This window comes from Gymnoscopelus braueri (genome assembly GCF_963280865.1).
Source record: "Gymnoscopelus braueri genome assembly, chromosome: 6".
In the NCBI taxonomy this organism is placed as follows: Eukaryota; Metazoa; Chordata; class Actinopteri; order Myctophiformes; family Myctophidae; genus Gymnoscopelus; species Gymnoscopelus braueri.
In genome coordinates this window covers 55100475-55115477 of record NC_137607.1, presented here as the reverse complement: position 1 = coordinate 55115477, position 15003 = coordinate 55100475, and the positions used below count along the sequence as shown (strand labels likewise).

The following is a 15003-nucleotide window of genomic DNA, read 5'->3' as shown; positions in this document are numbered from 1 at the left end:
ACACACTGACACATATGCATACCCACGCATGCACACACACACACACACACACACACACACACACACACACACACACACACACACACACACACACACACACACACACACACACACACACACACACACACACACACACACACACACACACACACACACACACACACACACACACACGTAAACACTTTCTAATGTTCTTAGCCTCCTTTTCATTGCTCCCCTCCTCCCCTCTCCTGCTTGTCACCCAGCACACCACGTCGTCAACTGAAACAAGGTCACACGTCTCCGATTTTCAATCTGTTACTAGTATCGTTATAGCAACGTAATTGTAATCAAATGTGATCATGTGTTTGGGATTGTTTGTTTCTATTGATAATTTTCCATTGGCTCCTTGTTTGTTTTTGTTATTTTTCCACGAGACAAACAATGGAGTCGGATATTGTATCTGCTATTACAACGATGACCATATTCACAACACCTGTCAACAACATCCAAAACATATGTAGTTGGGAGAGGTTCTGGGTAAGATTCTGAAAAACATCATTCAAAAACGACATGGAAATGAAATGGAGGGGCGGTGGAAGAAAAATATACCTAACTTGATTCAAGTTATGCAAATGTGTCTTTGGATGGATTCAGCTTGATCTATTCTTCGCTGCGCGGCAGTGTCGCACCATGACACCTTGTGAACTTGTAGATTGGCTATTTTCGGATGAGTATGAAAGGCTTTTGGCTTTGGTTTCACACTGCTCCACTGCATCCCGCTGTGGAGGTTACATTGTTTGGACTGGTTGGCGTTTCTTTGCTAGCTTGTGATAGCACACGAGGGCTCATTTACATAGACACACATGTAAAGTATCGTATTCCTCACTCCAATTGTCTCCACAGTCTCATGCCGAGATGTCCATTGTCATGTGGAAACCACAATAAACTCAGAAGAAATAATAACAGGGCTCTTATGTGTTCGTCACGTGGTGTATGCGCAGAAACATAACTCGTGTAATTTTTCCACAAGCCCGAGCCAGATCGACACAGTGACACTGACCGCATACTGTACAATGCAATACCACTAGTTTGGAAAACACTGAGTAATTGCCTGGGACATAATTGATGAAAATAGGAGTCATTATCAAGATCCTCAACCGCATCCTAGAGAGAGAGGGGGGAGATATAAACAGAGATGAACACAGAGAGGGAGGGAGAAGAGAGAGAGAGAGAGAGAGGTTGAGGGAGAGGGCGAGAGGAGGCTGAATTTCAGAGTTTCAGTGCTGTGCCGGATGCATGACCACTTCTTCCAAATGTTGGCTTCTGCTGTGTTTATTTATCTAGCCGACCCACTCAGAGGTGACCCCTGGGGTGAGCTCTGAGGGCAGCTGAGTGTGTTAATTCACACACACACACACACACAGACACAGACACAGACACAGACACACACACACACACACACACACACACACACACACACACACACACACACACACACACACACACACACACACACACACACAGAATATCAGGCAACAGCATCTAAAAATATCACAGTAGAAAAGGCGGAAAAATACCAGGTTTGTGTGAGAGAGAGAGAGAGAGAGAGAGAGAGAGAGAGAGAGAGAGAGAGAGAGAGAGAGAGAGAGGGATGAAGAGGGACCTGGACCAAACCCACTCTCTCTCACCTCTTGATGCTTACCGCACCCTGGCCAGTGAAAGGCGGGCTTGTTCTGTACTGTTTGCTGTCTAACCTCTGGCTCCAAACACGCTCTCACACACACACACACACACACACACACACACACACACACACACACACACACACACACACACACACACACACACACACACACACACACACACACACACACACACACACACACACACACACACACAATACAGTATATATAGTGCATAAATATATAAATAACACATAAACAAACACACACACATATATATAGATACCATCAAGTCTGTAATCTGCTGCTTACATACCGTACAGGGCTTTTAGTGGAGGTTTGCCATTCCTCTGGCCGCTGTGCAAACCACTCACACACTATACAGCCAATATACAGATGAACCACTCACACACACTATACAGCCAATATACAGATGAATCCCATTGGCATTGATGCTGTCACCACAACTAAGCTTAGCTTAGTTGTGGTGACAGCATCGTAAGCTTTTCTGCGATGAAGGTTTTCATAAATTAATTCAGGGTTTCTAATTTACACAGAACAGTACAATCCATATACATTCAGCCTCCATAGCCATGACTGGCAGTAAAATCCTCAGTGTTCATTTATCAATTTGTAACTCTCAGGGCCCTATCTTCCGCAGTTGTAATTTTTACGGCCAGCACGTTATATAGATAACGTGCTGGCCAAATTATTTTGCGCCCATCTAGTGCCAATGGGCGTGTTGCTCGTTAAAAATGGAATTCGACAGGTGTGGGCAGAGCCTTTTCTGGCGGTTCTGGACAACAGCCTATCCGACCGACGCTGTGCACTCAACCCCCTCGGGTCGTCTGCGACGCGTGTGCCGAATTTTAAGTTGGTCGGTCGACTTCAAATTGTAAGATGGTAGCCTATTACACAAAACATAGATCGTTTTTGTGCTCAAATAGCAGATACATTTGTCAAGCACTTGATTTAATTATTTATTTTTGTTGGGGGGAGAGGCTTTTCTGCCTTTATTTCGATAGAACAGTGTAGATTGACAGGAAGTGGAGAGAGAGTCAGGGAGTAACACACAGGCGTCCGTTGGGCTCAGGAATCGAACACGGGATTCACTGTCAGGCTGCATCAGAGCATATATGGCATACGCTTGATTCTTTATTCATCCTATTAATAAGAAACTATAAGACGAACAGTGAGGAGCAACAGAGAGGGAGAGAAAAAGAGATTCATTTATTTCAGTAAGTAGCCTGCCTACACGTTATTGCTGATGGAATGTGTTCTAAAAAGTAGCCTAACTGGGACTGAGCATGTGATTATTAATTTGATATGTCAAGTTATCACAAATGTCTTTGAGGAGACATTAGGCTAGGGTGATTCTGTCTGCAGTCATTCGGACCACAGCAGCACGTTTGGTTCACCTCTCCTTTCCATGTGATGTTCTCGGTGAGCAGACAGCTTTTGATTCCCCTGTGTCTCCTGACTTCATTATATCACATTATTAATGTTGCTCCCATAGAAGATCAAATGCAATTTTCCTCAGCAGAAAAGTGGTTGCATCTCCTCCAACTTGCTAAATCCGTCATATAAATAAAATAACAGTTCTCTATGATGAAGTCTAATTTATGTTATGCCCAAAACACATCCATGACTAATCCAGAGTCTGAATACAGCCCCTGTGCGCTGTGCGCCCCACTTCGCACCAAGATAACGTGCTGTTTAACTAGCAACATTGGAGGGGGAACGTCCCAGATGCAATTTGCGCCCTGCGTTCTGTGCCCGGAGCCATAGATCATCTAAATTGGGCCCTCGGAGTTAAAGTCTTACTGTGTCCATTTTTACTGTGTCCAACATCCATTTTTGTATTTATTTTTGGGGGGGGGACCTCTGATAGTTAGTTCCGCTATGTGTTAGAACTGCGATTCCCAGAATTCAGTTTGAAACAAAATTATGCACTGTTCCAAAATGAATGCTGCATGTGTCCTAGCATCAAGGTTATTTTGTAAAGCAATGACAACATTTTCAGAAAGATGTATTATAATTTTTTATTTAATCTTTATTTATACAATAATCTCATTGAGACCTGTGGTCTCATTCTCAAGAGAGACTAGGTTCAGAGAGAAGCAGCAATTAGCGACGTTACAGACAGTAGGCCTACATTCAATACAGAGACAAGATAAAAACTTAAATAAATAAATACATTCCTGGAACATTTCCGATTCCTGTGTCTTTTTGATGAGTGTCTGGGCACACACTCGCGACTAAAATAGTTTATAGAGAAGCTGTCAAAAAACACATTTATGTGGAATGGTTATTGTGAAAAATATACCAGTGAAAGATTATATATATATAAAACTTTTGTTTAATTGAAAAAGTTACACAGTACGACTTTATATTAACACATTTTACTGTGTACACTGAAGGAAGTACACCCACTCAGGAGTAAAATGGGAAAGACAGGGATGGTATAACTCCATTGCTTGGGAATTTTAAACAGGGGAAAGTTGGCATCGCCCGACATTTAGTCTCTCCTAAATTCAGCCATGAATATTTCCCGCCTGTGGAAAAATGACTCGCCTTTCAATCCGGCAGAACCAGAGCATTTAGACAGAATTATAGATAGATATAGCGTGCTCTCGTATTTTAGGACAGGTCAAGATTTAAGTGCTTTGTGGCCCCCCTGGAATTCGATTTCACATAATCGCTGGTGGCTTTTGTACAAAGAAATCCCCTCGGGTCATATTTTAAATGCAAAACGTTTCTCTTGCACGGTAAACTTGTTGAACGGATCAGATGCACAAACAGTCCGTTCCGTGACTTATGAGTGGTCAAAAGAATTGGGAAGAGCTCAGACACGCACACACACACAAATGGTGGAGAAAGACAGAGCCCATTTCAATGGACTTTCCTGCTGTCAGAATGTCTGGTATGCATTAGCCACAGACTCCAGTGGGATAGCTGGATCCACAGCATACGCACACGCGCTCGTGCGCCCACACACACACACACACACACACACACACACACACACACACACACACACACACACACACACACACACACAAAGAAAGAAAGAAAAGAAAGAAACTCCCATCATCGTCTAATACCCAAACACCACATGCATAAAGTCTCGTTGAGATGAAGAAGTTTCTCTTATAATAAAACATATCCGATATTGTTTTCTGCAGCACAGTATGTTGCAGCAACATCTGATTAAATAGACCAGAGAGGTAGCTATCAATAGATATGACGACATAGGCCTAGGCTTTAAATCAACCACAACATACACACACCCACAATTATATTTACCTCCTTCTAACAAGAAATATCCCCCTATAATTCCTTTTTATCTCTCCCTTTCCCTAAACTCTATTGAACTCTGCCCTCTCTCTTACATTGTGACAGCACAGCAAAGGTTTTACACAGTATGAACGAATGACAGGAAGTCCTATGTTTGTGTGGGTCACCCTTGCGAATGTAGTTTGTATAATGTGTGTGTTTGTGGGTCTATATACAGTGTTTGTGTGCCCGTGTGTGTGCATGTAGCTCAGTCACTGCAAACATGGTGAGGATGTTAAACTTTGAATGAGTGGGCAGTGACGAAAAAAACAACTGTTGTTTCCCCATGACAAAGCCACAGAAACGCGAGGCCCAAATGAAATTGAACATACTCCTTGTTTGCTTTCGCTCAGTGCCAGATGGCTTTGTGAGAAATGTACTGCCATGTTCATAGTTTGCCCTCAGCACAATTATCCCCATCTCAGAGCAGAAAGCTATACCACACCACAGCTGTAGAAAGGACAAACTCTGGCATTCCTATGCCTATACTGTAGCCATATGCCTGCTGCGTGCCTGCTTTTTCGTTCAAATTCAAAATTTATCGTAATGAAAGTTTTCTTTTATACAATATAATACTATTACAGATGGTGAGACTGAATTTAGCGCAACCTCGCACCGGATAAAGCCCCAAATCTGTCTTTGAGACAAATCTGCCTGCAATAAAGGCACCTATACAATATGATCTTCAACTCAAATTATGAGCCGTAGTCAGAGCAACGCATTTTATTTCCTTACTCTTTTTTTTACAACAATCAAAACTACCCCTTGGTTCTCCGTCGACGTTGCCACTGCCCACCAAATGTTGCCTCTGTGTTTCCTTGTAAAACATAAATGGTCCTTTCAGATTGACATCACACTTTCCTTAAAAAAAAAACCTAAAAAAAAACATGCAGTGGAGAGAGAGAGAGAGCTGGAGAAAGCCACGCATGCTGCGATCAAAGAGCCAACGCCAGGGAGAGGGGACCACAGCACTCCCACAAAGTAGCATGAATCCAAAATCTGTATTGAGAGTCTGGATGGCAACATGGAAGGTCCAGTCTGGGAGTGGGAAGCCATGCGGAACACTTTTTACCCAAACTCAATGAAGTCATTTTATAAAAACACAACAATTTGGCCTCCTTGAAACAAGCCTAGAGTCGAGCGAGGAAGCTTCCAGCTACCAAGATATTCAAATCTATATCATTTCCGTCGAGTACTAATACTGCTAGGCAATCATTTGCTGTTATGTTTCACTGTTATTTGTGCAAAAATAACCGATCTAAAAGCTCACAAGATTTTAGATCTGCTAGTTTTGGCGCACGACAGTGTCGTTCAACACTGTGTAAATCAGTGTTGTACGACACTAAATAAAGTATAAATCTTGTTGACAGTACTGACCTGGATTCACTTGCGATGTGGCGGCTCCTAACAGGTAGAGGAGTATGAGCAGGGGAAAGAATACGTCCCAAAGGCGCTTCATCCCAAACACATGTACGGAGACAGGCTTCCTACCTGCAAAACATACAAAACAAGTCGGTTAGCCATGTGTATAGGTTTAAATGGCTGCAGATGATACACTGTAAAATGGTTTTAGTTTTTGCTGTTGTTGTTTTTCCGAGTAGGAGGAGGAGAAGGAGTGTTCACTTAAGACTGGTAAAAATGCATCCAAAACACTGTCACTGTTAAATTAACACCATTGAAAGTTGACTAAGTGAACATGGATGCCTCTTTTTAAGATCTATTTTTGGAATGTTATGCTTTATTTCAAGTAGTTCACTGTAGAGTAATCTCTCAAGACAGCAGAATCTGAATGGGTTCCCAGATTTACTATAGAGACAGGAGAGGAGAGAATTCAAGCCTCGCACTCACTAGGGGCATATTGTCCGTACACCAAATGTCAAAGCCCCCAGGCTCCCCTGGATGTCCCTTTTAAAGCAATGCCTTGCTTCCCAACATGTGGGTAGCAAGGCATTGGGAAGTAGTCTTCTAAAAAAGTCTAATGCCGTTCACTGAGCAGCTCCACTGAAGAACCTGGTGGTTAAGTGAATTGCTCAAAAGCACTTCAGCACTCAAGTGGTGCTTAAAAGCATAGTTCATTCATTTTCCCCACACAGGTTATAGAGTATGACGAAAACGTTTTGATTCAGTGAACAACTAATACTTGCTCTTCTGTAATCGAGGAAGCCAGACAATTACACAGATCCATAAGGGGGAAAATGTGAGTTTTTATTAGAATCACAATTTTAATTCAATCAATAAAAGACAGAATAACTGCCACCTTAATGCTTTACCACTCTGTTAAATTATATTGAAGGGAGAGTACAGCAATGGCTGTACTGTCCCTGGCAATGGCAAAGTAAAATACTTATTGTTAATTTAACTCCTATATAAATGGAACGAAATGAGTTAAATTAACACTGGAATTTTACTGTGTACAACGAAGAACTGTTAACAGTCTAAATCCGATTAGTATGGAACAAATGAATGGAGCAACTAATGACAAATAATTCACACAAGAATAAGAAAATTGCTAAATAAAGTTAGAAATAAATAAATACTTGACACAACGAAAGTAATAAAGTGGGAGGAAAGGACAAATGGAATGACATAGTATAAGAAAGTGTGGGGGGGGAGAGAGAGAGAGAGAGAGAGAGAGAGAGAGAGAGAGAGAGAGAGAGAGAGAGAGAGAGAGAGTCAGAAAAGTCACAGACATGACCTCAGCTGGCCACCATGCCGCCCCCAACTGACCACTTGGTCGAGCAGCAGAGAAAGAAACGGAGCACATCAACATCATAAATCTACAAGCCCATGGTTCATTTATGATGTGCGTGAGTAGACCCTAAAATCATGGAACAAGTGAAACATTTATAACAGACATAGAAGGTAGGAAAACCTGGTTTTACGTCAAACATCCTTGTGCCTGTAATAAAATAAATAAAACAAAATGACAACATTCTCTCAGAAATACCTGAATACTGTACAAGTGAGGAGAAATTCAAATTCAAACCAAATTAAAAAACGCACCTGGGGTGCAGACCCTGCCCGCACCAACATCTCTTGTTATATTTCTCTCTGTTTTTGAGAGATGGTTGATTATGAAAGTTTAACATTTAAGTCATACTGTGTAACATTGTATCATTTTAGGACACCCATTTTAGCTCTGTTATCTTTACAGTGTTTGTCTATAGGGAAGTACTGCTCAAAAGGGAATTCTGCAGGGTCCTATAGAGCAAATGGTATTAATTAACGTTATTTAAATAAATACATTTCCGGTACATTTCCGGTGCCTATACAATTTAATGTCGGGGGCAGACGCTCGCAAATAAAAATTGTGTTTAATAGTGTTTAGAGAAGTTGTCAAAAAAATTATATGTGGAATGGTTATTGTGTTGTGGAACATATATCAATGAAAGATTATATCAAAAATGACCTTTGTTTAATTGAAAAAGATACACAATATGACCTTGATGGTCACCTTGACCTTTGAAACCATAGAGTTATAATATCTAGAGAGCGGACAGCCCCGTCCCCACCTATTGATTTCAATGAAAGTTGCTCACCAGCACCCGGAAGTATACTCTTCTTCCAGGATTGGCTCCAAATTGGAGCCAATAGAGCAGGCGTACTAGCGTTTTAGACGATAGAAGTATGCGCAGTAGAATTATAAATGCAAAAGTCTTGCAATACCAGATTTTCAATAATCCAGTTCTGGGGGCTTGTTTGAAACCCCCAAAGTTAATAGTCTCTTCGAGGCAGCCTATCTGTCTATCTGTTCTCTTCTCAAGTTATGTTGTTCAGACACACATACTGATACTGTACACACGCACGGCGACACACACACACACACACACACACACACACACACACACACACACACACACACACACACACACACACACACACACACACACACACACACACACACACACACACACACACACACACACACACACACACACACACACACACACACACACACACACACACGACCGATTACCCTGTCACGCATCGCATACGGACAGGGTAACAAGCAAAAAAAACACAAACAAATAAAATGACTCCTATTGTACGAACACTACTCCCAATGATTTGCTGTCCTTTGATGTTGGTTAGGTTTTTAAGATCAATTATGAGACATCTACATAAGTAGTGTGGCAAGGAAATAATGACATGCTGATGCTGATGAGGTGTCCTAGTGGCTCAGTAGGTTCGCATGTGTGCCACATAACCTCAGTGCCTACGTTGTACAGTATGTCAGCCCCACATCTTTGTCCTGTTTCCCTCCACTGTGTTCTTTGGTAAAAAGAAAAAAAGAATCTAAATTACTGATCTGGATTGAATCAGACAGCTGTAAAATATTAAGATTTTTTCACACAGGCTTAATGGCCTGGTTAATTGTTTGGAGAAACCAGTAGATATATGTGTTTGCCTCTCCTTAAGCTATTGTTATGTAAGAGAGGTTCATTTTTTTTCTTTCTTTCTTTTTTTCTCCAATGTCGGTAATCAACCGTTATGTAACAAAAGTTTACAAGAGAAACTGTGTGTCTCCTTTTTTAATGAGGAAAAAGCTATACAGCACAGCAGTTTCATTCTCTAAAGGTGATGGCTTTTGTGGCACCTTTTCTATCTAATGACAGCAACAGTGGTATGAAATTTGAACACAACTCAAATGACAATACAAAAACGTTTCACTGTTTTCACGGTTTCACGGTTTCAAAGGCCAAGAACGCAGTAACTGTACACTAAAGTGTGTGTGTGTGTGTGTGTGTGTGTGTGTGTGTGTGTGTGTGTGTGTGTGTGTGTGTGCGCGTGTGCATGTGCGCGCGTGCGTAGTTGCGTGCGTGCCCGAAAGTTTTCCTGGTATTCATGCCTGGCCAAATAAAACCTTTCCCCTGATGTTACAGCGTGGGAGTAACAGAGGAATCTACATTGTATGAGAACGGCACTGTACAGCGTAGAACTTCAGCGATCTCTTCTATGGACTATACTGGGTTTCACTCACAGTCCACTCTACTGTTATCGACCAGGTAACTACACTGTAAAATCCTAACCCTGACAGTGCACGAATTTAACCCATTAAGACCTGAAGCCGATTTTACAAAAGTCTTCTAAATCCCAACAGTATTCTTTAAAAAACTTATGTTTCTATATCAGTGCTCGGTGCTCAAAATTTTTCATGTCAAGGAACCCCAAAATTATATGTATTTTGCCGCCGACCCCCATCTCAAAATGTGTTGTTCCAGGGACGCCCCAGAAGCAAAGATTTGAGTTAAAATGTTCGCTTTAAAACAATATATTCAAAGATTTGCATACATTTTCAAGATTTTTCAAAAATAGCAGATCTACAAGCTCATAGCGCGGCACTCGGTGCCGCGCTATGAGCTTGTATATCTGCTATTTTTGAATAGCCAAAGTGTAAAATAATGCTTTTTTAGCTCAAATCAAAAAGCTCCCAAAAACTATTTTATTAATGGCCTAACGTATCAACCTTATAGGTCTTCATCAGGCAAACATTGTGCCATTCATAAAATAAGTTTTGAGAGCTTTAAACCAGTGTGCGGATTTTTCACCTTCTCCAAGTGCACAAACTTAACCATGGATCATGTTATACACTCTCAAGAGTTACAAATGGATAAGTTAACTGAATAACTAATCTATATACACCAAACACTATTATGCTCCAAGTATCTCTCTGCTTTTCCAATCTTTACCAGGGCGGGGACACAGAATAGGAGGAAATACGCGGGTTAATAAGGGCTCTGGACTGACTGGGATCCTTAAAAAATGACAGGTCCAGTGTGATATGTTGTCATGGAACCAAGAATTCCAAGTGGCTCTCCTGATCTCCACAGACAATTATGAGCTTGTCTCTTTAAAGTGGATCTCTCTTCCAACCCACTGACATACATATAAAAGTACAGGTTCCTATACGCTGTATAATTCTGACTATGGGAAACAAATCCAGAGCTGTTGGTTTTGAGCCGCTGCCCAAATTCACTCTCGTCGTGCCCAGCAGGCTGGGGCTTTTCACGATACTTGATATTAGAGAATAATTTCCACGTCGCTCCATATTGCCTGCGACAGGTATTACACATTTTCTGGTTTTGGAAATATGGGTATTGGTTTTTTAAGCAATAAATAATCTTTGACAATTATGCAACAGTGACTCGAGGATAATGGCTACATATCCCATGGCTCAGTGGTGTGGATCGAAAGGGATTATTTTTCACGGCGTGACTCATGTTCAACCCAGATTTGGCACAAACAAGGGAATGAACTCTTTCTCATGCTATTCAACAAAAATGTGGAATGCCCTACCCAAAGGAGTAAAGGAGTGTAAAACGCTACTCACTTTCAAAACTGCCCTAAAGAATCACCTTCAGGAGGCTGCAATTCCAAATTGGCCCCTGTCAAAGTCTTAACGTACCCCCCCCCCCCCCTCCCCTCCTCCTAAAACTGTCTATTGTACATATTTCTTGTTTTTCATACCAGTAACCTGTAAGCTGATTGTATGACATTCTGCATAGTAGTGTATATTTGTATGTCTTCTTAAATGTCATCATGATTTGAGTGCACAGGGATCTAATTTTAAATAAGCCAAGTGCTTTTATGAGCGATCCAGTTTAGAGGACCTTGTATTGTGAATTGTACTTGCATGTACTTTTACCATGTCTTTCTAAATAAAGTATTCAATCAATCAATCAATGGAGTAGGTGAAAATTCTAGAAATGGCTCTGTCTGTCTGTCTGTCTGTCTGTCTGTCTGTCTGTCTGTCTGTCTGTCTGTCTGTCTGTCTGTCTGGAGAAAATCTTGCAAACTGCTGGATTGATCAGCACCTAATTTCTTGTACTACTACTTACGTAGGCCAATACATGTTTTTTATATATTTTTCAATTTTATTTTAAAATGGATAGAAGTCAATGGCAGTTGAATCGGGCTGAAACCTTGCCCAAATATGGAGTCATCCTTCATAGAAACGTCATGGCCACATGAAGTCTGAGATCCACATGGAAGCCACACCGTTATTAGAAACTGTCTTGTTTAAAGACAATTTTAAGGCATTGATTGATTGATTGATTGATTGATTGATTGATTGATTGATTGATTGATTGATTGATTGATATCTTTATAGACAAAAATGCATATAACTGAACATATATTTGCATATCTGTCAAAAGGATAAAACACAAAAGATCTCGAGAGCTTATTTCCATTGTGGTCCATTCACTATATACTATGACAGTTCAATGAATAGGAGAGAGGAGTTGACATTTCACACAGGTCATGAGCCAAATTCACAACCACTGTATGTCGGGCAATGCCTATGTGGTATACGAATTAAGTGGAAGAGCAACCAGGACGGCCCAAAAGTCACATACTGAAAGAAATATGCTTAAGAAAACCTATAAAGCAGTCATAATGCAAAAATAACATCAAGCTAATTAAGCAAAACCACTGTTAATGGTTCTCCTGCAGAGTTCTATCACAGTATGACGTGCCCTATTCATTGTGCCTTCACACATAATCTTATTGCTTTTCATAACCCCATTTCCTATAGCCTTAAGTTACAGCCACTTCCCCACCGAGACACAAGGTCCTTTACAGAGCCTAACCCTTCCTGGATTTGGAAAGTTAATGAAACAAAAACAGCTGATGACTTGTGTGTATTTGAATGTCGCAAATGTGTTTACCATGTGCCGGAGAGGGCATTTAAGTGAAGGCCGCCTGTGCTGTGGTGTGGAGGAAAATCCCTCCATGTTTCTAAGGACAGAGACTCTTGGAATTGTAAATTGTTAAAAAGGTCTTTCAGCTCCAATGTTTAGAAATACAAAGACTCACAATCATCTTAAACGTGATCACAAAGTTCTTAATGATTGACGGTAGGCCTGAGGTGATTTCCTCTTGGTCTAAGTACTTGGGTTCCCCCTTGCACAAAGCTGCAGTGATCCAAACTGCTTCTGAGAACCATTCCGTAGTACCTGGAGTTCTTTCACAATTTAACAATGGAAACATTCTGAATGGATGACCTCTGGCGAGTGTAGAAGAAAAGTGGGAAATGGATTCATTGTGTTTAAATTGTCTTTCTTTGGCCTCTCTAAGGTCACAGCTGTATTTCTCATACCTGTGTGAGAAGAGGACAGCTGTTATTCCATAACAGGCCCTTTGCTATAGTAACATCAGAGCAGTGACACACAGGAGAAAGGCTTATGGGCTCAGGCCCACCGTCCTGCATGGAAATGTTTTCTCCATTCTTATTTTACAGGAACACAGAAGGAAAAACTGATTCACACGTCCTATCTCAGCTCCTATGAGCATGCGCACAAGAAAAGCAGGATACTTTTCGGAGAAGGACTGCGTTACAAGAAATACACAACGTCACTAGACGGGGTCCTTTTCTAATAAGCCTAATCACTCATTCAACGTTCAACACCTGAAACACGTCAAGTGTCAGATGCAATTTAAATAACAAGTTTATGTTTTTTTGTCTGTCATCTAACACACACACACACACACACCCCACACACACACACACACACACACACACACACACACACACACACACACACACACACACACACACACACACACACACACACACACACACACAGACAGAGAGAGAGAGAGGTCAAAAAGTTGCAACGTCCTTCAGAAGGAAACGTAGAGAACGGGACAAACAAAAAATCTAAGTAATTATACTATTCTCACCTGTCAGTCAGAAGATGAGGCAGAAAAACATAGCCTCTGGACCCCCTGTTATTCAGCACAATTTCAACATACAGCAAATGGTTGGTGTCCTTCTGTAAAGCCACATAGGTCAATGATTGAGTAACGCTGGAAAATTTCTTCAGGGAAATGGTCCTCTCCATGAAAGAAAATAAATACATTGCGTTAACCGCACCTCAACGCTTGCAAAGTAACCGTCACCCAAAAAAGCAATGACGGGACAGGAATATCTCCTGGCAGGTATGTCAAGTATTTACCAGGAGAGGCCAAAATGCAGGGTTTTATTTGGATGTTAATGGTCTGAGGTAAAGTCTGCTCTCTCCTTGCAACCATGATGCCCAGTTATACCAGGTCTGTGTACTGTCCTCAGGAGAGAAGAGACCAACGGTTTGTCACACACCTCCGACCAGCTGACCACAGCGAGCGGACCGTCCAACACAAACAGGTCCAAGAAGAGTGATGGGGGGGGGGGGGGGGGCAGAGGGGGAAGTGTAGGGTGTGAGGGTGTAAATAGAGCATCGGCAATGGGAAAAGAGAGGGGATTTGGGTGGATTTGGGAGGCAGGCGAGGGAGGGAGGAGATCATGGAGATATAGAATAGGCCCTTTACAGGTTAAAGCTGGGGGGGGGGGCAAAATAAAATAATTCATTGCCATTTTTTTTATTATTATGCAGTTACAGAGAGTGATGTTTTGAGACCATGCTTTTCTTCAGACTAAATAGACATAACAATAGACGGCATCTTAAGTACACACAACCAATCATAGTCATGTGATTAACACAGTGACACAGGTGTGTGGAGACCAATGACAATGACATAATTCACATCAATCAGCACATAATACAACCATCAATAATGCTCGTGTGAGAATAAAGCACAGTGAACCTCTAATTATCTGAGCAAAACATCAAGCCAGATGGCCATCATGACTTCAGTAAAACTAAAGACGCGTCCTTCAGCAAAGATTACGAAAGATGTCATTCTCATTTTGGTAACTAGATCAATGTACAAAATGTAGTTGTACAATGAGAGGCTGTACAAAGAGGGATTTGGATTGTTTATTTCCTTCTTTCAACTCTCTGTATTCATACACTAAATATACAAAATCCTTTCAAGTTCTGTTGGCTAATTGGGGATTGTTGACATAAAAACATATTTTCTGTGGTATTTGGAATAAAATGGTCTGCACTAAAATATACAGTATGTTAAACATTACATTATAGTTTTTCTGTGGTGAGGATTGTCCTGTGATTACACTCTTTGTTTTCCTCAACTGCGGCGAAAGCCTTTTGTAAGGAGA

General features: G+C 41.2%; 1 protein-coding gene across 6 annotated transcripts in view; it reads right to left on the bottom strand.

The window, feature by feature from the left end:
* ddr2a (discoidin domain receptor tyrosine kinase 2a) overlaps window positions 1-15003 on the bottom strand; it is a 45691-nt gene that overhangs the window by 17651 nt on the left and 13037 nt on the right. For all 6 annotated transcript variants that reach the window (XM_080431388.1, XM_080431390.1, XM_080431386.1 and 3 more), the window contains exon 2: window positions 6378-6491. In XM_080431388.1, coding sequence (XP_080287514.1) covers window positions 6378-6459 — 82 coding nt within the window. In that variant the 5' untranslated portion in view covers window positions 6460-6491. The remainder of the gene's footprint in view (window positions 1-6377; window positions 6492-15003) is intronic.